Raw genomic sequence first — 27,635 nt, 5'->3', positions numbered from 1 at the left:
CGACCCCAGTACTCAACTGGTACCTAATTTATCGACACCGAAAGGATAAAAGGTAACGTCGACCTCGGCGGAATTTGAACTTGGAACATAACGACAGACGAAATACTGCTAAGCATTTCACCCGGCATGCTAACTATTCTGCCAGCTCGCCGCCAATAATAATAATAATAATAATAAATAATATCAACAACAAAAACACTATTAATAATGATGATGATAAATGTCGGCTTTCACATATTTATTTACAGTTAATCAAAAAGGAAAATATATAAATCCCTTTGTTTCATTTCTTTTTTTTTTCTTTTTCGTGACCCCATTCCCTTCTAACAATTGTTGATATTTTATGACAAATTGGTACATTTTTTGTTTGTTTCTTTTTTTTTAATATTTTTTTTTTTACCTTTTATTGTAGAATTGATGCACCCTGCCCCAACCAACCAATGCAATACAGTTTTGTTTCCGCATTTTAAATAGACAAAAGAAAAAAAATAACAATCAAAGAAAAAAACGGAAATCTTGAAAACAAACACACAAAAAAAAAAAAACTCCCAAAAACAGAAAACAATCTTTTAAAAAAAAGCCTATTTGAAAACAAAAATTTTCCACCCGCAAAAAATCTGAAAAATGATTATGTTATTTAAAAACCAATCACAGAATTAATAATAATAATAATAATAATCCTTACCATTATAGGCACAAGGCCTGAAAACAATAATAGTAATTACTATTTTATTTATTATTATTATTATTATTATTATTAATGAAGTGAGAGGAATGTGGAATGAAGCACAGAGGAGAAAGGCTGTAGCTGGGGCTTCCGCTTTTGGTCGAAGTATGTAATGTGAAACTCCTGAAGGAGGAGGAGGAGGTGGAGGAGAAAGAGAGTAGTAGTAGTAGAGGTTATACTAGTAGTAGTAGTAGTTATAGTAGAGGTTATAATAGTAGTAGAAATTATAGTAGTAGTAGTTGTAGTAAAGGTAGTAGGAAAAATAGTAATAGTAGTAGTAGCAGCAGCAGCAGCAGCAGTAGAAGTAGTAGTAGTAGTAGTAATTACCCTCTGAGCTATGTCCCCCACTTTTTCTCATTTAATAAATTTTTTTTTATTTACCAATAAGCAAGAATTTCCCAGCAAAACAATTGATTTACATTTATACTAAATGCAGATGCAGACACAGAGAGGAAAACAAATCAACAAAACAAAAAGAGAAAAATATAAATATCTGCAAAAAAAAAAAACAAGACATAAGTCAATGTAATTGGAATTGAGTAGCATGATTGATAAATCAATATGTAACAGAATGATTGATTGGAACAGTACTGAAGTTTCAAGTCCTGCTGGACACCACTCAGTGTATCTATCAACCACGGGACAATAAGAGTTAGAGATGAACCAAAGACTTGCTTTATTTTAATTTCTTTCATTCTTTCACTTGAGCTTCCTGCATACATAAATACAATGGTGTGTGTGTGTGTGTGTGTGTATGTGTGTCCATAACTGCATTTAATATAAACAAAAAGGAAAAGACAACAAAATTTAAATAAAGATTTAACTTCCACCCACAAACACTGCGATACCCTCAATTGTGACACACACATTCCATTTTTGTATTGCAACTTTTGTTTGGTATTTGTGTTTTTGCATTTTTTCTTAGTTTTGGCATTTTTTTTACATTGTTTTTATTTTCCTTGATCCTTTACAGACATGCGAATTCCTGTACAACGAAGATATTTATTTGCTGGTTATCATCGGACCATTCGCCAGAGTAATTCTGAGTGGCTGTTTTGTCATGGTGTTAAGAATGTTTGAATTTAATTTTTACAGAGTGTTGTTATTTTTTTTTTTGCTTTTAGTGTCCCCTCAGGTGATGTCCTTTTGGGTTGGAGGTCGACGCACATTGTTCTGTTGGACAGCTTTTACAACCCAGTCGATTCCTTCATGAACACCATCTCTGGAACAAGAACAAGAAAAACGTGTAAACATATTATATTCTTTTATTTGTTTCTCTCTCTGTATATATGTGCGAGTATATTTCTCTTTATGTGTCTGAGGAGAGGGAAAAAGTTTATATCAATTGTATTCAGGCACAGGAGTGGCTGTGTCATAAATGGCTTGCTTACCAATCACATAGTTCCGGGTTCAGTCCCACTGCATGGCACCTTGGGCAAGTGTCTTCTATATATATTTCATTATTTCACTTATGCACAGCAATACTAATAACTTGGTGTCAGAACTTCTAAATAAAATTACACTTCATTTTTGAAGCTTTGATGAAGCTATAAGGTGATACACAAACACTCAGCTATGAGCGCACTGCATCCGACAGCAGAAACAGTTGTCAGCCAAAGAAATCCATTACATAATTTTTTATTCCCTTGTGACTTATTTAATTTTTTATATATCATCATTATCATTTTTAACATCCGCTTTCCATGCTGGGATGGGTTGAGCAGTTTGACTGGGGACTTGCAAACCAGTAGGCTGCACCAGGCTCCAATCTGATTTGGCAAGGTTTCTACAGCTCGATGCCCTTCCTAACACCAACCACTTGGAGAGTGTAGTGCCACCGGCACGGGGAGTCAGTTCGGTGGCACTGGCATTGGCCACAACTACAATTTCCTTTATGATTTCAATCTTTATTTGATGGCGATCTTGGTTTTGATAATATATATATATATATAATTTCAATAAAAAACAAAATATATATATAAAATATATATATATATATATAAAATTTCAATAATGAACAAAATAACTAATGTAAAAGCGGTGTTATTGTATGGGGCTGAGACACTGCAAACAACAGTTAAGTCAAATAATTAAATACAATCATTCATCAACAGATGCTTGCGTAGTATCCTTAAGATTAGTTGGCCTGAACACATAAGCAATATGGAGCTATGGCAAGAAAACAAATCAAGTTTTGATTAGGGAGCAAATATCTAAGAAAAAGTGGAAGTGGATTGGTAGCACAATTAGAAAAGACACACCAAATGTAGCAAAAATTGCTTTACAGTGGAATCCGGATGGTAACAGAAAGAAAGGTAGGCCTAAGAACTCGTGGTGTAGATCAACACAAAAGGAACTAGAGAAAGGGGGACATTCATGGCAGAGTATGAGTACAGAAGCGAAAAATTATGCGACATGGAATTCAATTATAAGTGGCCTATACTCCACATTGGAGGGTTAAAGGCAGAAAAAATATATATATATATATATAAAATCACCATCATTATTTAACATCCACTTTTGCACATTTGCATGGATTTGAAAGAATTTGTTGAGGTAGATTTTGTACAACCAAACGCGTATGTTTGTGTAGTACCCTATGTCTCTGATAAGGTCACAGAAGTCACAACAGCTGAAAGTCAGGGGAGGCCTTCACTGGAGTTGGCTGATCTTTCAATCATTCATTGCAGACATTTATCTTCTTCATTTCTTTGACAATGATCTTCAAAATATTTAACACTGATCATCATTTTTCACCCCATTTTGAGATGAATATTGTCCAAGGTTTACAGGAAACAGATTTTGAGGTTGAAACAGTTAAAACGAAACCAACAGAATATCGTACTTACCCTCTTAGAGCAGAGACAGCATCGGCTTTACATTCTCTTGGACCAATTAATGATGGATTGGAACTGAAAATTTTTTTCACTTCATTTAATGGAAGACATCCCTGAAAAGAAGATATTTTGAATATCAAAATATTAGACATAGGTATAGAAGTGGCTGTGTGGTAAGAAGCTTGCTTCCCAACCACATGGTTATGGGTTCAGTCCCACTGCGTGACACCTTGGGCAAGTGTCTTCCACTATATCCTTGTGAGTGGATTTGATAGACAGAACCTGAAAGAACCCCATTGTATATATGTGTCTGCATGTGTGTGTCTGTGTGTGTGTGTGTGTGTGTGTGTCTGTGTTTGTCCTTGCGCCATCGCTTGACAACTGAGGTTGGTATGTTTATGTCCCCCTGGCTTTTTTGCTGGTGGCACATAAAAAGCACCCACTACACTCTCGGAGTGGTTGGCAATAGGAAGGGCATCCAGCTGTATAAACTTTGGCAAATCAGATTAAATCTGGTGCAGCCTTCTGACTCGCCAGCCCCCAGTCAAACTGTCCAACCCATGCCAGCATGGAAAGTGGTTGTTAAACAACAGCAACAATGACAATATCTCTTATATAAAATCTGTTCTGTCTGTCTGTGTGTCTTCTCGGATCTCAGGCATCCTCCATCGATTGCGCTCAAATTTGATGTGTAGATACCGATGGTATCAGGGCAAGCATAAGTCTTGAAAAAATTACAAAAATCAATTCCAGGTGAGAATTCAATCAATAAAGCTGTGGGAACATGCATTTGTACGCGCAAGTACACCAGCTGTTTTACCTGATGAAACTCGTTCAATTCCCTATTTGCCTGAGCTTCGCGATGACCATCAACAAAGCACAGGGGCAGTCATTGAAAGTCGTGGGGTTGAACCTCAGCACTCCCTGCTTGTATATATATATATATACAAGTTTCATCCAGTTTTCATCTACCAGATCCACTCACAAGGCTTTGGTAGGCCCAAGACTTTTGTAAGACAGAACCCAGAAGCATGTGTTTGGGGAACAAACGTCTTACCACTCAGTCATACCTGTGTGGATAAATTTAAAGGAGAGGAGAGTTTGGCTGCCATTTCTAGCAGGTTGTCTGAGCACAGGAATCTGATAAAACTGCAAAAATAGTCACTAAGGTACAATGAGGAACAGTACTGCTGATTCGGTTTACTTACTTGCAGATCCTGCTTGTTGGCCAACAGCAGAAGTGGCACCGTGACAAGAGCCTCATTGGAAATCATTTTATCTGGGAAGAGGAAGAGAGAGAAACGGAGAAAGGGAACTGATTAAGAGTTTGAGCATTTTATGACATGAAACACGTTTTGGAATAAATAACAGAAAATAAAGAAAATAAAAGGGAAAAAATGAAGGAAATTATACATGTATGTGTAATTATATATCTATCAATATATACATCATCATATATATATATAAATATGTATGTGTGTGTGTGTATATTACATATGAATACATATGTATATATGTATGTATATATAGATGCACACATACACACACTCACACACACACATACACACATATATATATATATATATATAAACATGCTGTGACTACAAATACCCAGCAAATAAAGTGAGTTCACGGTTGTATCCTACACCAGTTTCACATAACTAGCCCCAGCCCATTCAAAAGTACCTTGGATCGTAGGGTGACCTGCTGTGCTTGAGAAAACCTACTGAGTCAAGTACATCAACATCAAAATGAAAATCATATGGAAACTGTAGTTGTGATACCCATGCCGGTGGCACGTAAAAAGCACCATCCAAACGTGACCGATGTGAGCGCCGTTTTGACTGGCTTCCGTGCTAGTGGCACATAAAATGTACCAACCGATTGTGGCTGTTGGTAGCCTCTTCTGGCCCCCGTGCCAGTGGCATGTAAAAAGCACCCACTACACTCACAGAGTGGTTGGCGTTAGGAAGGACATCCAGCTGTAGAAACACTGCCAGATCAGACTGGAGCCTGGTGCAGCCTCCTGGCTTCCCAGACCCCGGTCGAACTGTCCAACTCATGCTAGCATGGAAAACAGATGTTAAACGATGATGATGATATATATATATATATATATATATACATATATAATATATATATATATTATATATATATATATATATATATACAGTGCTTGCAAAACAAGACCCCCACCACAACAGATTCGGGCATAGTATTGATGGCAGTGAAAATACGATAGGGGGGACAGGAAAAGATGTATTGCTGAAGAGATGAATACATGGCTAAGACAGATAGATAAACAGAGAGAGAGGGATAGAGAGAGATGGTGGGGGCATACCCTCAAGGCACACAATATCACTTTTCATTGTTGTAGTAGTAGTAGTAGTAGTAGTAGTAAGGAGGATGGGAACAGGATATATAGGCATATAAATTTTGTTCAGCAGTTACAGAGGAACATACATTCTTGTAGCAGTAAGAGAGATTTGGCAGAGTGAGTTAGGGAACAGAGGATCAAACTACTGGGTGAGAATCTACACATTCCACACAGACACACACAGTATTTCTCTCTCAATAACAACAAAAACCTGTCATTATAGTGAAAGTCCTTTTTTAAACTCTGTGCTGCATTCTTTATATGTTGAAAGACATACAGAAACATGCACACACACATACACACAAGCAACCAAATAGCTTTTATGTCTTATATACATATACATATAGCAATTATTTTGAAGTTCATGTTGTGTTGTGTTGATAGACTTGCACTTAAAATTCCAGCATTTTTAATCAAAACTTTCTAGTTACTATGGTGACAACACTGCCTGTCTATTTTTCTATCTCTCTTTCACACATACGCATAGTCTCTCTCTCTCTCTCTCTCTCTCTCTCTCTCTCTCTGAATTTCTTGCTCAAAAACAACTTTCTCTCCTCCTCTTCTAAATATACATTGTGACAGGGGTTATGTCCCATGTTATTCCACCCCTTCTTCCCTTTAATAGACGTTACAACAGACAAACAGACAGAGACCAGTTCCTCTTTTATAATATAAGATAAGATATGGTAAGAAAAGGGTTAACCATAGATCTAATATGTCTGCTCAATCTAAGATGGTCTGGGATTCATCTACTACTACTTCTGCTGCTACTACTACTACTACTACTACTACTACAACAATGAAAAGAGATATAAGCATTGTTGCAATGTAGTATAAAGTCATGTGGTAGCAAATATTTCACAACATTGTCGACAAAGACATCTATAATTTATCTTCACTTTCCCCAGTAAAGTAACAATTACTACTACTACTACTACTTACTACTACTACTACAAAAGCAGAAATGCATTTGAAATGTACGAAATAAAAACAAAATTTCCTACTAACAAAGTTTGATGTAGGAATACATTACGTATATAAAGGATGCCAGACGAATTGCATGGGCTTTTAACGAAAACAATGATATTAATACAGAGTAGCACTTATCAATCTCAAGAGATATCCAAGCACTGGGGAGCGAGTGGAAGTGTCAGGTGGGGGAAGGGGGGTGAAATCAGGAAGATTCCAATGTGTGTAGAATGGCAAGAACACATCAATGCTAATTGTGTCCTTGTCAAGATTTCTCCGGTAAAAGTTCTATTGAAGAACTAGCGGAAGTTTAGAAAGCAAGAGAAATGTCTTGAGAACAATGCAAGCCTGTCAGAAGAATTCTTGCCAGCTAAAATAATTTTAATTCCATTTACCAATTTCCAGAAATTAACACACACCAATTTGATATGCCTGAGGCATATGAAAATGGCTTATAATTTCGCACTTACATCATCATCATCATCAGCGCCATCATTTAATGACCATTTTCCAGGTGGAAAGGGTTGGACGATTTGAATGGAACTGGCAAGCCAGGGGACTGCACCAGGCTCTGCTGTCTGATTTGGCAAGGTTTCTACACCAACCACTTTACAGAGTGTACTGGGTGCTCTTTAGGTGACACCAACATCAGAGGGGTTGCCAAGTAGCTTACAAAACAAAGACCCCTCAGCTGGGAGAGGGAATGGTACAGAGGGAGGTGAGAGGTTAGAGAATTGAGGGGCAGAAACAGGCTTTGCACTACCCTAGTAAGAAAAGAAAGATGGAGTAAAAGACAGAGAGAGAGAGAGAAATAGATGGTGTTGAAGATGTAAAGCAAAGTTCCTTGGGGAAGAGGGGAAGAAGAGATTGTAGCAAGTGAGGATAAGAGAAATTGGGATGGCTTGGGAAGAGGGCTATGACAGATATGCAAGGACATGTAGAGTGTGCAGGTAGACACTTGAGGGAGACTGGAGGGACCTGCAGTGGGTGGAGATCATGGTTGAGGGGAAAGTGATGTTGAGAAAAAACAGTTACAGGAGGATACATACACACACACAAATATGCTTGAGGTATATTTGAACTTGTAATAAAGCCATTTACATATATATATATATATATCGATTTAGGATCAGAATCGAAATCGATCAATGGAAATTGCAGATGTGTTACCAGTGCCGGTGGCATGTAAGAGAACCTTCCGTTTCACGACTGTTGCCAGCACCGCCCCGTTTCGTGTCCGTTGCCAGCCTCGCCTGGCCCTCGTGCCGGTGGCACATAAAATGCACCATCCGTTCGTGGCCGTTTGCCAGCTCTGTCTGGCACCTGTGCGGGTGGCACGTAAAAAGCACCCACTACACTCACGGAGTGGTTGGCGTTAGGAAGGGCATCCAGCCGTAGAAACACTGCCAGATTTGACTGGGCCTGATGAAGCCTTCTGGCTTCACAGGCCCCAGTAGAACTGTCCAACCCATGCTAGCATGGAAAGTGGATGCTAAACGATGATGATGATGACACCATAGTAAGCACATAAATGCAAAACAAGGTGGAAAAAAATAGTACTCGAATACCCAAGGTAGAGTAATATGCTTTTTAAGAAGGTGTATGTATATATATATATATATATATCATCGTCATTTAATGCCCGCTTTCCATGCTAGCATGGGTTGGACGATTTGACTGAGAACTGGCAAACCAGATGGCTGCACTAGGCTCCAATCTTATACTGGCAGAGTTTCTACAGCTGGATGCCCTCCCTAACTCCAACCACTCTGAGAGTGTAGTGGGTGCTTTTACATGCACGAGGGCCAGTCAGGCGGTACTGGCAACGGCCACACTCAAATGGTGTTTTTTATGTGCCACCTGCACAGGAGCCAGTCCAGCGGGACTGGCAAATGTATTAGCATTTTATATGCTTCAGGTTTATAAGTGATCACCATGCAATTTCTAAAGAAAATAGTCTAATAATGGGGCATATAAGCCCTTGACGAAAAAAAGTAAGTTTTCCTATACACGTGGGAAAACCTACTTTTTTCTGTTGAGGGTTTGTATGCCCCATTATTAGACTATTTTCATTTGTCATTGCATGGTGATCTCTTATAAGCTTAAAGCTTCTGAAACACTGTTATTATTGTTTACAGAATAGTAAAAATCTATACTGCTTACCAAAGTAACCATTGCGTATATATATGAGAGGCATTGGTGTCCAGAAGACCCAAGGTGGCAGGTAATGCTATGTAAGTGCTATGGAAGGCCTGTAGTTAAACTATCGGTACGATAATGATACGAGTGAGGAGTCTAATGCAGGTTTTGTATGAGCATGTATACATTAAATAAAATGAGACAATAAAGCCAAGGCTGTGTGGAATTTTCAGGACATCTCACATCGTCACTGATGAAGGGATATCCCTAATATCCCAGAAACAGCTGTAAGACTAACTTTCTCTTTATATATGTATGTGTGTGTGTGTATAGTTAATTTAAAAAAACAGGGAAAAAGACAAGTAAAAAACAACGTGAGGATGTAGCACATGCAAAGTATTAACAAGTTGCTCAGAATAGGAAAAGAGTGGTTGTTTTATGTTTTGAGCATAGCACTTCTTCGGAAACCGGAAACAGAGGAAAGTCCAAAAGAAAAGGAAGCAAGAAAAAAAATCACCAACAGTCCATATGTAGAGTTATTATATATATAAGCAGGAGTGGGTGTGTGGTAAGTAGCTTGCTTACCAACCACATGATTCCGGGTTCAGGCCCACTGTGCGTCACCTTCGGCAAGTGTCTACAACTATAGCCTTGGGCCGACCAAAGCCTTGTGAGTAGATTTGGTAGACGGAAACTGAAAGTAGCCCGTCATATATATATATATGTGTGTGTGTGTGAATGTATATATGTATGTATGTATGTATGTATGTGTGTGTTTGTGTCTGTGTTTGTCCCTTCACCATTGGTTGACAACTGATGTTGGTGTCTTTATGTCCCCGTAACTTAGCAGTTCAGCAAAAAAAAACTGATAGTATAAGTACTTGGCTTACAAAGAATAAGTCATGGAGTCGATTTGTTCAACTAAAGGTGGTACTCCAGTATGGCCGCAGTCAAATGACTGAAACAGATAAAAGAATAAAAGCACAGCACACACACACACACACACACTCATACGCAATAGGCTTCTTGCAATTTCCATTTCCCAAAACCTCCTGCAAGGCTTTGGTCAGCCTGAGGTTATAGCGGAAAGCATTTGACCAAGGTGCTGCTGCCCAGTGGAACTGAACCTAGAATCAAGATTGTTGTCACACACACACATAATGTGAATCCCCGTCAAGGTCTCATTGTGATCCCTTGGGTTTCCCCGGTAGCGGAGTGGGTCCACTGACATACCTTCATGTCAGCAAAAGGTCTCTCACTCCAAGTCAAGGCAAAGTAAGATGACTCACTGAGACATGAGCCTGGTGGAAGATATGATGTAATACTTTGGTGCTGCTTCAACACAATACATTAATAAGCATTAAGGGTTCAGAGGTCAGGAAGTCGGAGTTCAAGAGGAAACGGCCACTTCTCTGCATGAGTTTGTAACATAACGTTCACATAAAAATTGTCTATAACAGTTAACAGCAATGACACATATACACATAAACACACACACACACACAAACATGCACGTGCAGATACGCACACATATACTTATCCTAATTCAAATATTTAACAAATGTACAACAGCATATTCAAGAACGCTGATTATCTTCAAGCCTAGAAGCAAGTGTATAAATACATATATACATATATATGTATATATACATTCCTACATATATGAGTGTGTGTGTGTGTGTTAATATATATATATATATATACTCTTCTACTTGTTTCAGTCATTTGACTGAGGCCATGTAGGAGCATCGCCTTTAGTCGAGCAAATCGACCCCAGGACTTATTCTTCGTAAGCTTAGTACTTATTCTATCGGTCTCTTTTGCCGAACCACTAAGTTACGGTGATGTAAACACACCAGCATCGGTTGTCAAGCAATGTAGGAAGGACAAACACAGACACACAAACATATATACACACACACACACGTATATATATACATATATACGACGGGCTTCTTTCAGTTTCCGTCTACCAAATCCACCGACAGGCTTTGGTTGACCTGAGGCTATAGTAGAAGACACTTGCCCAAGGTGCCACGCAGAGGGACATACTCATATATATATATGTATATATACAGTCTTACATATATGTATAAATAAATCAATACATATGTATATATATGTGTATATACATACATAAACATACACATGCAGACACACACACACACAAACACATACACACATTCAAGTATACATAGTCATACACAAGTACATAAACGTACAGAGATATATAGAACTATGCATGCTTGCATACTCATGTTGTTTACTTTATTGTTTGTTGTTTTTAGTGTAACATATGTGTCAGTGTGTATAAAATGTGTGTGTGCGTGTATAGAAAAATATATGTATGTATATACACACACATAGGTACACATATATCATCATCATCATCATCGTTTAACGTCCGCTTCCATGCTAGCATGGGTTGGACGGTTCAACTGGGGTCTGGCAAGCTCGAAGGCTGCACAAGGCCAGTCAGATCTGGCAGTGTTTCTACAGCTGGATGCCCTTCCTAACGCCAACCACTCCGAGAGTGTAGTGGGTGATTTTATGTGCCACCGACACAGGTACCAGACGAGGCTGGCAGACGGCCACGCTCAGATGGTGTTTTTATGTGCCACCGACACAGGTGCCAGACGAGGCTGGCAGACGGCCACGCTCGGATGGTGTTTTCTTATGTGCCACCGACACAGGTGCCAGACGAGGCTGGCGAACGGCCACGCTCGGATGTTGTTTGTTACGTGCCCACAGCACGGAGGCCAGTCGATGCAGTACTGGCTACGGTCACATTCGGATGGTTTTCTTATGTGCCACCCACAAGGATACAAATTCCATTGATGTTCATCTATTTTTATTTGGTTTGATTTTGATTTTGATTTATATATGTAAATATATTATACATATGCATAGACGTATATAATATATATCTACACATAAAACACAACTATATATATATATATATATATATATATACGCACACACATATGTATATATATGTGATATATTTATACATATATACATATATATATACACACACATATGTATATATATGTGATATATTTATATATATACATAACGGACGCTAAATGATGATATATATACACATACATATGTATATATATGTTATATATTTATATATATATATATACACATATATATATACATACATATACATATGAACATATATATAATGTATATCTAGACATAAAATACAACCATATATATATATACACACACACACATATGTATATACATGTGATATATTCACACATATATACATATATACACATCTATATATACATATATATACACATATACATATGCATAGATACATATAATATATATCTAGACATAAAATGCAACCATATATATATATATAAATAGACATGTATATACATGTGATATATACACACACACACATATGTATATACATGTGATATATTCACACATATATACATATATACACATCTATATATACATATATATACACATATACATATGCATAGATACATATAATATATATCTAGACATAAAATGCAACCATATATATATAAATAGACATGTATATACATGTGATATATACACACATATATACACATGTCGCTACACATCTATCTACATAAATAATTTACTATGTCCACAAGGTACGAGTTTAGATACACAGCACGGTGAAGAATCAAGTGTCCAGAAAAGGCAGAGATGATGGAGTGGGGGTGTAGACGATGATTACGATAATGAAGAGTAAGATGATAGATGTTGTTGTCAATGCCGACAACCAAGATAATGATAGCGAAAATGAATAAAAAGATAATCTTTGGCTAATACTGTCCATAATGGTAGCCAATCTTCTTGGTAAAGTAGTCATATTGATAAAAAGGCAATGACGAAAAGCATTTCTAAATGATGACAAGAAATTGGACCTAGGAAGATATGGAGGTGGTGAAGAAGCAGGGAGATTGCGGCACCCTTAGGGGTTCGGAAGAGAACAATGACACCATAAAAATTTCATCCGTCATTCGTTTAGATAATTATGAAGCAGACTAGGAATTTCGAATAAATAAATCAATCAGACGTCTGGTTCTACAACGGGTTTTCAAATCATGTGAGAAAATATTTCAAGAGAAATTAATGAAGAATTTCAACCCCGCTCCCACAAACACACACAGAACACTTCTTGGTAAGGACCACCTAACCACAGTAAGTGCTTTATTAAAAGAAGACATCGATATAAGATGCTAAATACCATATATGGCTTTAAGCAATACAAAGCATTTGTAACAAAAAAAAATACTATTTCTAACCAAAAAAATAAATTTATTTCATAAAGTAGCTTTTAGTTTAAGTAACATTTGATGAAAGAAATGGTTTTGATATTTCAGCTGACAGGAAACTGATTATGAAGGAAAGGTATGAGAATCAGAAAATGCCTAAGATTCTTAAGAAAATTTTTTAAAAAGTGGGCAGGTGGGGGGTAAATACCCTTCTCGAGTCATATAGACTAATAAGGGCCAGTTTCCTGGTTCCTGTGGCATTTATATTCTCCCCTGGATAGGCTGCCAGTCTGTCTCAATGTTACTCACTTTTTGCCAACTAAGTGGAGTGACATGAAATGAAGTGTTTTTTGCCAGAACACAATGCATTGCCCGGTCCAGGAGTTGAAACCATGATCTTATGATCATCAGTCCAACACCCCTAACTACTAGGCCACATGTCTTCACTATTCATAAGGTTACCAGAACTATAAATAATATATCAGAGATGCAGGTGTGGCTGGAGATGGAAATAGCGCAGAAGTAGATCTAAGACATTTCAATTTAAGAAGGAATTCAATAAAATGATTTTAGAATTATATAAAGAAAATATTACCGGTTTCGATGATAAATCTCATCTTATCAAATGTCAGTAAAAATTTATAAAAATTAGAAGCAAAAACAGTTTATCTTCTATTGGGAAGTGTGTGTGTGTGGGGGGGGTCCAAATATGCATATATGTGTGTGTGTGTGTATATATATATATATATTCTGTCACAAGGCCTTCATTCTTTTCTACTCTAGGCACAGAGCCTGAAATGTTTGGAGAGGTGGGGCCATTCGATTAGATCAACCCCAGTATGCAACTGGTACTTAATTTATTGACCCTGAAAGAATGAAAGGCAAAGTCGACCTCGGCAGAATTTGAACTCAGAACATAAAGACAGACGAAATACCACTAAACATTTCACCCGGCATGCTAACTTTTCTGCCAGCTCATTGCCCTATGTCACAAGGCATTCATTGGCATCAAAAATATTGTAGAAGACACTTGCCCAAGGTGCCACACAGTAGGACTGAACCCTAAATTACACGGTTGTAAATTGGGTTTCTTAACCATACAGCCATGCCTTCGCTTAAAATATTCTTTGTAACAATTCTAAATTCTTTTAGTTTTCTTACAATTTTCACACTCATTTCTAACCTTGTTGTGTCTTATTCTTTCATTCTTTCAATCATTAATTACCATTCCATTCACATTATTTCCTCTGTGGAACAACACAAAAGAAAATAACCATTTTTGGCAAATAAAGCACTGGAAATGCCAAAAAGAACCGGTTGAGAATATTTTTCAATCTTTGTTCTACTTCTTAAAGATATCAAGGACCATATATTAAACTTTGGCAGACAGGTGGAATGGCACAAAGATGGGCTAAGAAAAGAGTAAGTATCAAATGATGACAATGCAACGCTTTTGGAATATCAGAACAAAAAAAAAAAAGACAAAAGTAGCATTGTAAATGTTTCCTTTCTGTAAATATAAACAAAAACACACACATACATACACACATATATAAATAAATAAATACATATATATATCTCTCTCTCTCTATATATATATATATATACACATATACATATGTGTGTATTCTTTTATTTGTTCCAGTCATATAACTGCAGCCATGCTGGAGCACCGCACTTTAGTCGAACAAATCGACCCCAGGACTTGTTCTTTGAAAGTCTGGTACTTATTCTATCGTAAACACACTAGCATCAGTTATCAAGCTATGTTGGGGGGGGACAAACACTGACACACAAAAATACACACACAGATATATATATATAATATATATACGACAGGCTTCTTTCAGATTCTGTCTACCAAATCCACTCACAAGTCTTTGGTCGGCCCGAGGCTACATTAGAAGATTCTTGCCCAAGGTGCTACATAGTGGGACTGAACCTGGAACAAAGCAGTTGGAAAGCAAGCTACTTAACACACAGCGACTCCTGTGCCTACATATATACATATATATATATATATATATATATATATATATATATATATATATATATACACACACACACACACGCACAAATAGAAATATACATGTGTGTATATAGATAAACAGACAGACAGATACCCATGCTGGTGGCATGTAAAGAACATCATTCAAATGTCGGGCCTCACAGAGGCAAAGACCGAGACCTTTGGTATTATGTCATGTTTGAGAAAAAGAAGACCCATCAAGCTGATTGGTGTCATGCAAATGGCACCCATGCCAGTGGCACATAAGGGGAACCATTACACTCTCGGAGTGGTTGGTGTTAGGAAGGGTATCCAGCTGTAGAAAACCATGCCAAATCAGACAGGAGTATCGTGCAGCCTTCCAGCTCACCAGCCCTGGTCAAACCGTCCAACCCATGCCAGCATGGACAATGGACGTTTGATGATGATGATATATATATATATATGTGCATACGTACATGCATATATATTCACACAAGTATATGTATTTATATACCTACATACACACATATATATATATATACATGCACACATACATACATATATATATTTGTGTACACATAGCTAAGCCCCTTGCCTAATTTGACACAGTCAAACATTCTTCATCAACCCTTCACTTCTGTATCCCTCATTCCTCCATCACTCTCCTAACTAAAGACCCCCTTCAGTCATGGACAACCATGGGCTCACACCTAGAAAGTCTGGGTCAGGTCGTTTTACAGAAGACCAGCAATTACCCATGCATACCAGAATTCCTTCTCCACACCAGCGATGTTATCCAAGAGAAAGGCAAAGGGGCTGATGCAGCTTGGCACCAGTGACATCGCATCTCATTTCTACAGATGAGTCACCTGGAGCAACATGAAATAAAGAGCCTTGCTCAAGAACACAACACACAGCGTGGTCCAGGAATTGGAATTGAACTCACTACCTCATGATTGCGAGTTTAACACTCTAACCATTGAGCCATGTGCCTTCTCCAACTACTGCTATAATAACATGGGAGCTGCTTTAATGCTACTGCTGTTACTAAAATGAGAGCAGAAATGCATATTTCATGGTTACTCAGCATTATATAAGGGTAGGTACCCCTGTTTCTCTACCACACAATAATCAGTCTGATATACTGTAGTCACCTTACAGAGCTTCTCCAATCTTCTAAACTCTTCTGTATCTAAAACAACTACTTGTTTGAACTTGAATGAGATTTAGGTATGTATGTGTGTGTGTCGGCATGATGGTTTACATTTGCGCTGCATTTCACAAAAGTTGCCTTCTATGAGTGATCATGCTGTCACTTCTATCAACAAATCATTGGTTCATTTCACACCTAAACCCTTTAGCATTTAAACTGGTCACCTCCGGCCTAAATAATCTACCTGTTTATATTCAAACTGGCCAGATCTGGCCTCTCACAATTACCCTATAATATCATTCCAAAATTAAACAATCATCATCATCGTTTAACGTCCACTTCCATGCTGGCATGGGTTGGATGGTCTGACTGAGGTCTGGAGAGCCAGCGACTGCACCAGGCTCCAATCTGATCAAGCAATGTTTCTACAGCTGGATGCTCTTCCTAATGCCAACCTCTCTGAGAGTGTAGTGGGTGCTTTTTACATGCCACCAGCACAGGAGCCAGTCAGGCGGGCCTGACATCAATCACATTTGGATAGTGCTTTGTATGTGCCAGTCAGGGGCTACTGGCATCGGCTGCGTTCAGGTGCTGCTTTTTATGTGCCACCAACACAGGAGCCGGTTGGTGGGGCACTGGCATTGGCCACATTTGGACAGTGCATTTTATGTTCCACTAGCATGTATTTACCAAGTAATTAGAGTCACTTTGAGACAAAAGTTATGCAACAGAATTAATTAAGAACCTTTTCATCAATTATGTTCCAAAAATCACATTAATATATTGATAACTAAAATAGTTACAGCTGTTTAACCCTTTTGTTACTGTATTTATTTTGAGATGCTCTGTGTTTCTTTCAATTACTTTAACTATAACAAAGAATTTAGTAAAATAACTTAGTTATCATTCAGCTTGTGTTAGGAACATAAATTATGACTAAGGTTTGGTGGAAGGTTTTAATTTAAAACTTATGAAAACAAGACAGTTTTATTCAGAACCAGAGCTGGTTTCAGCCGGGTTGGTAATGAAAGGGTTTTAGAATTTAATTGAAACTCATGAGGGGTGTGTTTTACTTAGAAATATAATAATGAAAGGGTTAAGTAGATCACTGGTACTCTGACTACCAATAATAGACTTGAGAATACTGGAACATTGGATAACATAGATTGACATTCTTTCTTCAGGTGTTATGTCCAGAATGTAGGACATAAGTTATGGTGTCCTGCCACACTGAGCAGTTTCTCATTGCTTTCTCCTGGCAGGTGAGATTTGAACTTGAAATGTAGAGAGTCGGGAGATAAACCATAAAGCATATCTGCTGGCATGTCGATGATTCAGCCCTTCTCCCATCCACAGGTGAATGTGAAATGAAGGTGTTTTTGCTCAAGAACACAACAAGCTGCCAGGTCTAGGAATTGAACCTACGATTTAGCAACAGTGAGTGCAACATCCCAACCATTAAGCCATGCACCTTCATGTGCCTAGATTAGAAACGATTATTTACTTCCACAAGAGTTAATTACCTTGCTCAAGGATTGGACATAACAGCTATATCAAGCCAGAACAGAACTTATAATCAGGGAGGCAGGGGTTATCCCACCAGGGGCCACAACCACCAGACCAGTACTGGTGAAGTAAAATAACAAATGGGAGTGCTTAGATGTGATCACACAAGAAATAACAACCAAATTTCCCTCAAATCATATCTTATTGTCTTTAAAATATAACAAAAGAATAGGAGGACACACTGGGTAGCATAGATTCAGAGTCTTTCTTTAGGTGTTATGTCCAGAATGTAGGACATGGGTGATGATGTCCAGCAACATTTCACTGTTCTTTGTTTTCTGTAACAGTTCCAGTTCTTGATGTTTGATACTTCTTTCATCCAACCAGTTCCAACCATCCATATCATCTCTCTCCTTCCTCTGCTGCTTTTCCTTTCAATTTTTCTGGTCATCGCTAAATTCTCCAAGACCTCTTACCTCATAGCACGACCAAGAAACATCAGTTGTTTGGCCTTTATCTCATAAAGCAGTTTCCTATTTACCGCAGCCTGGGTCATCACTTCTTCGTTAGACACTTTGCCTGTCCATGTTATCCTCAATATTCCTCTTAAGAACCACATTCCATTGCTCTCCAAGAGTTTTCTCATTTCTGATGTCATAAACTTTGTCTCACTTCCATACATTAACACAAGGTAGACATAGCAGTTATATATACAAATCTTGATCTCGATGCTCAAAGTACAATTTCTCAAGATGTCATATAATTTGAAAATACAGGTTTTGCCAGCAGTATTAGTCTTTTGGTCTCCTTCACAGGTCTTGTGCCTTCTGTGATAAAAGATCTCAGGAAGCTAAAGGATCATCCTTTAGCTACCTGAGAAACAGGGTCATCCTTTAGCTACCTTCTTGAAACAGAAGAGGGTTGAATGTCTTTGGAATAACGCTGATCATAAGTCTGTTCAATCTGACAGCTTTGAGTGGTGATAAAACAACAAAAAAACAAAACGAAAAATGAAAGTTAACAATAAAAATATTCTTTGCTACTCTAGGCACTAGGAGTAAAATTTTGGGGGTGGGGGCAAGTCGACCCCAGTATGCAACTGGTACTTAATTTATTGACCCTGAAAGGATGAAAGGCAAAGTTGACCTCAGCGGAATTTGAACTCAGAACATTAAGACAGATGAAATACCATTAAGTATTTCACCCTGCGTGCTTACATTTCTGCCAGCTCGCCGCCTTTTAACAATAAAAATATTATAAAACAATGGAAACTCAGAGAATGGCTACATACCAAAGGCTTCTTTCGATTCATCTAATCTTTCTGTATCTGAAGAATCCACAATGTAGATGATAGCATGTGACTCGGCATAATACTAAAATGAAAAAGAGGAAGATAATCACTTAGACTCTGTGTGTGTGTGTGTGTGTGTATGAGAGTATGCATCAGTGTTTCCCAACCTTTTTACCCTCGCATAACCCTTCAAATAAATTACATGCCTCATGGAACCCATGCACAGAAAAAATTGTAAATTACTATTTTTAAATCTCACAACGTTAGATATTCAGCAACAGTACTTTGAAGTAAAGATTGTTTGCCAACATAACATGGCAGTCCTGGTTTAGGACGAATGTTGCTGTAATTTAGCCCCAGGAGACATCGTCTCCAGCTGGCTATACATGATCTGTGTCCTTATATTTTCAAACAAGGGAATCTAGCACCACACACAAATATTGTTTTGAGCTGAATGGTGGGTTCTAGATTCCCTTGTTCGAAAATATAAGGACACAGATCGTGTCATATAGCCAACTGGAGACGATGTCGCCTGGGGCTAAATTACAGCAACATAAGTCCTAACCCAGGAGTGCCATGTTATGTTGGCAAACAATCATTACTCTGAAAAAAACTGTATACCATATCTTTCATATTCTTTTCATTGTAGTTCACATGGTAAGCATCATATATAATGTTACAGATATCGGACGGGTATGTTTGATTCTTAGTATTTTCAAATCTAAATCAGAAGAAATCTCTGAGCTGATGAAGGAAAAGTGGCGTTTTACCCACAAATCCAGAAACAGACTGTCCTCGGGTATCGCATATGGATGTGATCTTTCATTGTTTTTCCCTTATACCTATGTGAGTTATTTTCTGAGTATGCATTGTCTGGAGACTTTTATTTGCAGTTGAAGAAATAGCCAAATTTTTGGCTGCTATTTCTGAAAAGTTCGGTGTGTGGTAAAGTGAATTTTTTTACTTTACCATATTTTTATAAATTAATACTTCAAATATACCGTAAATGGTCTTTACATACCGAATACTGCTTGGTCGAATTTATTAACAATTAATTAATTCTACCCCTTTTTTACTGACAATATAATGCTTTCTCTCCAAGAATTTGAACTACAGTTTTTACCTCTGTAGAAATGTACTACTCTATGACTCACGTGGGTGGACAGGGAGAATAATAGATCTCATTTGTATTTTTGGATTCGCTAGTACTAGGTGTCTGGCATGGTTTGTCCGATGTTACAGATATCGGACGGGTATGTTTGATTCTTAGTATTTTCAAATCTAAATCAGAAGAAATCTCTGAGCTGATGAAGGAAAAGTGGCGTTTTACCCACAAATCCAGAAACAGACTGTCCTCGGGTATCGTATATGGATGTGATCTTTCATTGTTTTTCCCTTATACCTATGTGAGTTATTTTCTGAGTATGCATTGTCTGGAGACTTTTATTTGCAGTTGAAGAAATAGCCAAATTTTTGGCTGCTATTTCTGAAAAGTTCGGTGTGTGGTAAAGTGAATTGTTTTACTTTACCATATTTTTATAAATTAATACTTCAAATATACCGTAAATGGTCTTTACATACCGAATACTGCTTGGTCGAATTTATTAACAATTAATTAATTCTACCCCTTTTTTACTGACAATATATATATTATATATATATATATATATATATATATGGAGGCGCAATGGCCCAGTGGTTAGGGCAGCGGACTTGCGGTCGGAGGATCACGGTTTCGATTCCCAGACCGGGTGTTGTGTGTGTTTATTGAGCGAAAACACCTAAAAGCTCCACGAGGCTCCGGCAGGGGATGGTGGTGATCCCTGCTGTACTCTTTCACCACTCTAAAAGGTGGTGCTCCAGCATGGCCGCAGTCAAATGACTGAAACAAGTACAAAAAAAAAAAAAAAAAATATATATATATATATATATGAAAAAACAAGTCAAGATAGAAAATGCTAAAATAATTTTATAAAGAACATTTCAGTACCGGTTTCGGTCATTTTGAGACCTTTTCAACTGTAACGATTAAATAATTAAATTTAGAAAAATTAAAAGAAAAGTTTTTTAAAACAATATTTGTATAGTGTTCAAATATAAGTGGCATTTTCCTTGTTTCTGCCTTTCTCTGTCTCTCTTCTTTACACTTGTGGGTTTGAGGTTGTTGTGAATTCTGAATTCCTTTAAAAAAAACTTTTGTTTTAATTTTTCTAAATTTAATTATTTAATCGTTACAGTTGAAAAGGTCTCAAAATGACCGAAACCGGTACTGAAATCATCATCATCATCATCATCATCGTTTAACGTCCGTTCTCCATGCTAGCATGGGTTGGACGGTTCGACCGGGGATCTGGGAAGCCAGAAGGCTGCACCAGGCTCCGGTCTTATCTGGCAAAGTTTCTACAGCTGGATGCCTTTCCTAACGCCAACCACTCCGTGAGTGTAGTGGGTGCTTTTTACATGCCACCTGCACTGGTGCCAGGCGAGGCAGGCATCGGCCACGGTCGGATTGGTGCATTTTATGGAAGCCAGTCAAGGCGGCACTGACTTCGGCTACGATTCGGATGGTGCTTTTTACGTGCCACCGACACGGAAGCCAGTCGAGGCAGCGCTGGCATTGGCCACAATGTTCTTTATAAAATTATTTTAGCATTTTCTATCTTGACTCGTTTTTTCATATATATCAACTCATGTGTTCCTTTTCACCCTTATACATACATATATATATATATATATATATATATATATATATATATAAACAGTTTGGCTGCTTGATTCTCTGGAAACTTTCAGAATGATGTAGATACCTCTGATGAGAACCCAAAAAGGTTCGGAAATTGATTAAGGTTGTTCATCATTTTTTTCAGTCTGTAGAGAAATGGCTAAAATTTGCCCTGTATATAATTATACCATATTTTACATATATATAAAAATTGTTATTTTGATAACATAACAGGTTAGATAGGATAATGTCTACATTACAAGTTTACAACAACCAATAATATGTTGTGCATGTATAGTAATATTATGATCATGAAATTAGCACTAGATTATCTCACTCTTTCTTGCAGAACCCCTAGAAACCTTTTGCAGAACCCTAGGGTTCTGGGGAACCCCAGTTGAGAAATGTTGGTATACATATACATACATGTGTAGTTGTGTTTATGTAGGCACAGGCGTGGCTCTTTAGTAAGAAGCTGGCTTCCCGACCACATGGGTCCAGGTTCAGTCCCATTGCGTGGCACCTAGGGCACGTGTCTTCTACTATAGCCGTGCTTAGAATAAGTTAGGTGAACGCATATTATAAAAGCATTGAATTACAGCTAGATGTCTTTCCTCTTATTAACACCTGTTTTGTTTTGTTATTAATACAGTAGTTTTCATGCAGAACGTCGTCCAATAGCACAGAGCCAGCAAATGAAACGTCGACAGGGAATGTCAATAAATATCACCGTTTGTAACTCAGAGCTTTTTTTCATTCAAAACACCCACGTAAATGTTTGCAAGTATATACATACCGTTTGCCAGTTAAAATTATAAAAAGGGAAATAACTTTATAAAGGGACGTAACTCAAGCAATATTTGATAGAGATTAAAGAAATCTGTACCAGACAGAAGTAGCAACCAATTTAACCTCCTCTCCCGAAATTGCTGGCTTTGTGCCAAAATCCGAAACTGATATTTTTACCAATATTGGAGCTGTGTTGGGATCTTTTCGGTTTGAACGGGAGTTTTTAAAAATAATTTCCACGTAACTAAACACTTTTAAACTTCGTATACTGGTAGAATGTGTTTATAAAACACCTTTTTCTCTTGGCTTTATTGAGAAAATTCTATAGTCTGTAAGATATGTGTTGTTTTGTCTCTTCAATTTCTGCAATTTCAACCAATCAATGACGTCTATTGAGGTGAAAACATTCTGTGCCGTATGAATATGTCCCTCGTTTAAGAAACAGATTGGGTTTATTTATATTTCTGAAGAAAAAAAGATACCCTTCCCCCACTCTTAACCCTAACCCTAACCTTAAAACATATTGAAATGCAATAGATTGATATTAGGGTCATAATTATGGGTGACAATTTCATATGACACTGCTAAAAAAACTGCCGTTCAAACCGAAAAGATCCCTGTGTTGTCCAAGAGAAGGAAACTGTATTCTAACTCCACTTACTTTGTCCCACAATGACTGTAGTTCTTCCTGTCCGCCAAGATCCCAGAAATTTAGCCGCACACTTCCAATGTCGATTTTTCCAACTGAATAAAGAATAATAAGGAAAACAAAAGGAATTTATTATATATACACATTTACACACACACACCCACACACACACACAAATATATGCATACATATATAAATATTTGTACATATATATACACTGTATACATATGCATAGATGTGTGTGCGTGTATGTGTATTAAATATATATATATATAGATAGATAGATAGACAGACAGACAGACAGACAGACAGATAGATAGATAGATAGATACACACACATACTTACATATATATATATATATATATTATATATATATATATATATATGTATATATATATATATTATATATATATATATATATATATATTTATATATATATAAGTTCAGCAAAAATTTAGATTTAGATGAATATGGTACTTAGGTTAAAGACACCAGAATTTGGTATGGTATTATCCATATAAATCAAATGGGGTGATTATAATCAAAATAAGCAACAAGCACTACCTTTGGATATATATATATAAACACACACATATACATGTGAATATATATAATATATAAAAACATACAAACATATACATATAAGTGTGTGTTTACATATTTGAATTCTCAAATGGGAGAAAAAGAACTCCATCTGAATAACATGATGTAAAACACAGAGACAGACCTTAAAGGACCGTTTTTAATACAATTAAAGAGGGTTCTACAGTTTATACACCTTTTAGACGAGTCCCACACCAAATACCATGAAGATTCATAGGAATTATTAAACGGAATAAACCTTTCGTTGCCTTCTCATTAATAAAGTGGCAAATATTTTTTTGAAAATTGTAGGAACCTAATATTGGAGGGTAGTAGGTCCTCCTACAGTCTGACGATCACAAGTTAATAGCTTCTCTAAAACCTTCCTAGCAGCAGCAGTAGTAGTAGTAGTATGCAGGTCTGTGCTGTAACAGAGTGTTACTGCATCTACCATTTGTTGATGATTCTTACAACTCCTGGTAGATGATGCTTCTGCTGTACCAATAGGGTAACAGAGTCAAGTGGTGGAGTTTTTGATTCAGGGATCAGGCAGCATGTTGTGTTGTAGTAAAGGTTGTTTACCAACATAACATAGCAGTCTCGGTTTAGGACTAATGTTGCTGTAATTTAGCCCCAGGAGACCGTCTCCAGCTGCCTTTATGACACAATCTGTGTCCTTATATTGTGTGATTTACAAATAGTAATTTTCAAATTTATAAATCATAACTAGTTATCACTTTGAAAACTATATATTTCAAACAGGAATTTGGCAGTGCCACCTCTAACTGAATAATTATTCTGTGCTGATGAAGAAAAATAACCCAGAAATTGCGATACACAGATAGTTTTGAGCTGAGCAGGGGTGCTAGATTCCCTTGTTCAAAAATATAAGGACACAGATCGTGTCGTAGAGCCAGCTGGAGACTAAGTCTCCTGGGGCTAAATTACAGAAACATTCGTCCTAAACCATGACTGCCATGTTATGTTGGCAAACAATCATCATCATCATCATCGTTTAACATCCGTTTTCCGTGCTAGCATGGGTTGGATGGTTCAACCAGGGTCTGGGAAACCAGGAGGCTGCACCAGGCTCCAGTCTGATCTGGCAGTGTTTCTACAGCTGGATGCCCTTCCTAACACCAACCACTCCGTGAGTGTAGTGGGTGCTTTTACATGCCAGCGAACACAATCAAAAGTACTGTTGCTGAATATCTCAGATTGTGAGATTTAAAAATAGTAATTTTCTAGCATCTTGTGTTGTTAAGTAAATCTCCATTATTTCTCGTTGCTCTATTGCTGAGTGGGGGGACCGGCAAGCTGGTTGAAGAATCAACCCAACGTCTCCTCTGCTTGTCGTAAGAGACAACCAAAAGAGGCTGAGATAAGACTTGCACTATGACCTCAAAAACCCTTCTGAGCAATGACTACCCAAACAAAACCCATGGGTTCTTAGCACTGAAAGGAGTTCTATACAATTCGGATTCCTCTGTCAAATGTAATTCTTATTTATTTATGCACAATGTTTTGAATTAATCATGCATTATAGTAGCTTGCTAACAAACCACATGGCTCTGGGTTCAGTCCCACTGCGTGGCACCTTGGCAAGTGTCTTCTACTATAGCCTCAGGTCGACCAAAAATTGTGAGTGGATTTGGTAGACGGAAACTGAAAGAAGCCCATCGTATATATATATATAGGGAGAGTTTATGAAAAAAACAAAAGACAAAGACAAGTGGTTTACAAAACAAACAGATGTATTAGTATAACGCTCAGGAATAGGAAAAGTCTTTTACGTTTCGAGCCTGCGCTCTTCTACAGAAAGGGACACAGAGAACAAGGAGAGAAAAAAATGTGTGTAGTGGCTAATGATCTATAATGGCGACTGTATATATTTATGTTAAGAAAACGAAGATCATGTCAACAGCAGCCACAACAAACATCAACATCAAGATCGATAATGAAGAGATCGAAGTGGTTGATGATTTCATGTTCCTTGGCTCCAAAATAAATCGAGATGGTGACTGCACTCCAGAACTGCTAAGTGATGGGGACGTAAACACACCAGCACCGGTTGTCAAGCGATGTTGGTTGGGACAAACATATATATATATATATATAGGTCCCCATCACTTAGCAGTTCGGCAAAAGAGACTGTCAGAATAAGTACTAGGCTTATAAGAGTAAGTCCTGGGGTCAATTTGCTCAACTAAAGGCAGTGCTCCAGCATGGCCACAGTCAAATGACTGAAAGAAATAAAAGAATATCACTTCACGAACTCAATGACGTGATTGTTTATTTCTAGACTGATATTGTAGGGTCGGTGTGAGAGGCTGGATATGGAATTGTTTAAACATAAACAAGTAAAATATTTGGGCTGGATATAAAATAATTTAAATGCACTGGCGGATAACTATTCATGTCTTTCTGCCACATACAAAGTCTTTATTCGCCATCAGCCTGTTCATGAATCCGGTACATCTCCTCTGCACTCATATTTCACATCATGTACACCAAATGCATTCCAGCCCAAGTAGTTTTTCATATTGTGTATGACCATTTTCCTTGTGGCAACAAGGTCCAGTCTGCCTTTCTATTAACTACAACTTTGGTCTTTAACAAGCTTACCATAAGGAATCACAATTCAAGTCTTTGTTTCCAAATCTGAAATTTCTTCTCCAAGTCTTTCACAAACTCTGTTATAAGGACTAGGTTATCAGCAAAAAGGAGTTCGCACAGGAGGCTAATCCTAAACTCCTCTTTTATAGCTTGGAGAATTATAATAAATTGAGACAGAAATGAGCTTTGGTGGATGCCAATCAGCTCACTAAATTCCTGAGTGAATTCGTTAAGCACTAAGATGATGATGATCATCATCATAATTATCATTATCATTATTATTGTAGTCGTGGCACTCCAATGGTTACGACGACGAGGGTTGCAGTTGATCCAATCAACGGAACTCCTTGTTTGTGAAATTAATGTCCAAGTGGTTGAGCACACCACAGACACGTGTACTCTTAATGTAGTTGTCGGGGAGATTCAGCTTGACACAGAGTGTGACAAGGCTGGCCGTTTGAAATGCAGGTACAACAGAAACAGGAAGAAAGAGTGAGAGAAAGTTGTGGTGAAAGAGTACAGCAGGGTTTGCCACCACCCCCTGCTGGAGCCTTGTGAAGCTTTAGGTGTTTTTGATCAATAAACTTTCAATACCCGGTCTGGGAATCGAAACCACAATCCTATGACTACAAGTCCGCTGTTCTAACCATTGGGCCATTGCGCCTCTACATCATTGTAGTAATTAGATGCAGTGTGCAAGAGAGAAAACCACGTGGACTTGGAAGGAATTAGGTGCAGTGTAGAAGAGGGAGACCCAGGAATACAAGGGACAAAGTACTGAAAGATGACCTCAGTACATTGAACCTTTCAGATGAGATGACAAAGTCCTGCGATACCTGGGGCCTTGCTGTATACAAGAAGACCCATCCTCCACAGCAGAAGTGTTAAGGTAACTCCCCTGGTGAAGCGTATTGACCCCACAAGAGTCATCTGTCAGTGCCACGTAAAAAGCACGTGTTCTAGTGTCACGTGACAGCAGTCGTGCTGGTGCTATATTAAAGGCACTCACCACACAC

At 37.7% G+C, this 27,635-nt stretch overlaps 1 protein-coding gene across 1 annotated transcript in view; it reads right to left on the bottom strand.

The window, feature by feature from the left end:
- Positions 1–336: 336 nt before the first annotated feature.
- Positions 337–27,635, bottom strand: part of LOC115215087 (ADP-ribosylation factor-related protein 1) — a 38,715-nt gene continuing 11,416 nt past the window's right edge. The window contains exons 4-8 of the mRNA XM_029784247.2: positions 23,433–23,515; positions 19,261–19,342; positions 4,773–4,843; positions 3,577–3,677; positions 337–1,949 (exon numbers count right to left, since the gene is read on the bottom strand). Coding sequence (XP_029640107.1) covers positions 1,859–1,949; positions 3,577–3,677; positions 4,773–4,843; positions 19,261–19,342; positions 23,433–23,515 — 428 coding nt within the window. The 3' untranslated portion in view covers positions 337–1,858. The remainder of the gene's footprint in view (positions 1,950–3,576; positions 3,678–4,772; positions 4,844–19,260; positions 19,343–23,432; positions 23,516–27,635) is intronic.

This window comes from Octopus sinensis, linkage group LG8 (assembly GCF_006345805.1).
Source record: "Octopus sinensis linkage group LG8, ASM634580v1, whole genome shotgun sequence".
Classification (NCBI taxonomy): Eukaryota; Metazoa; Mollusca; class Cephalopoda; order Octopoda; family Octopodidae; genus Octopus; species Octopus sinensis.
The sequence above is the reverse complement of the archived record's forward strand: the minus strand, read 5'-3'. Positions and strand labels throughout refer to the sequence as shown.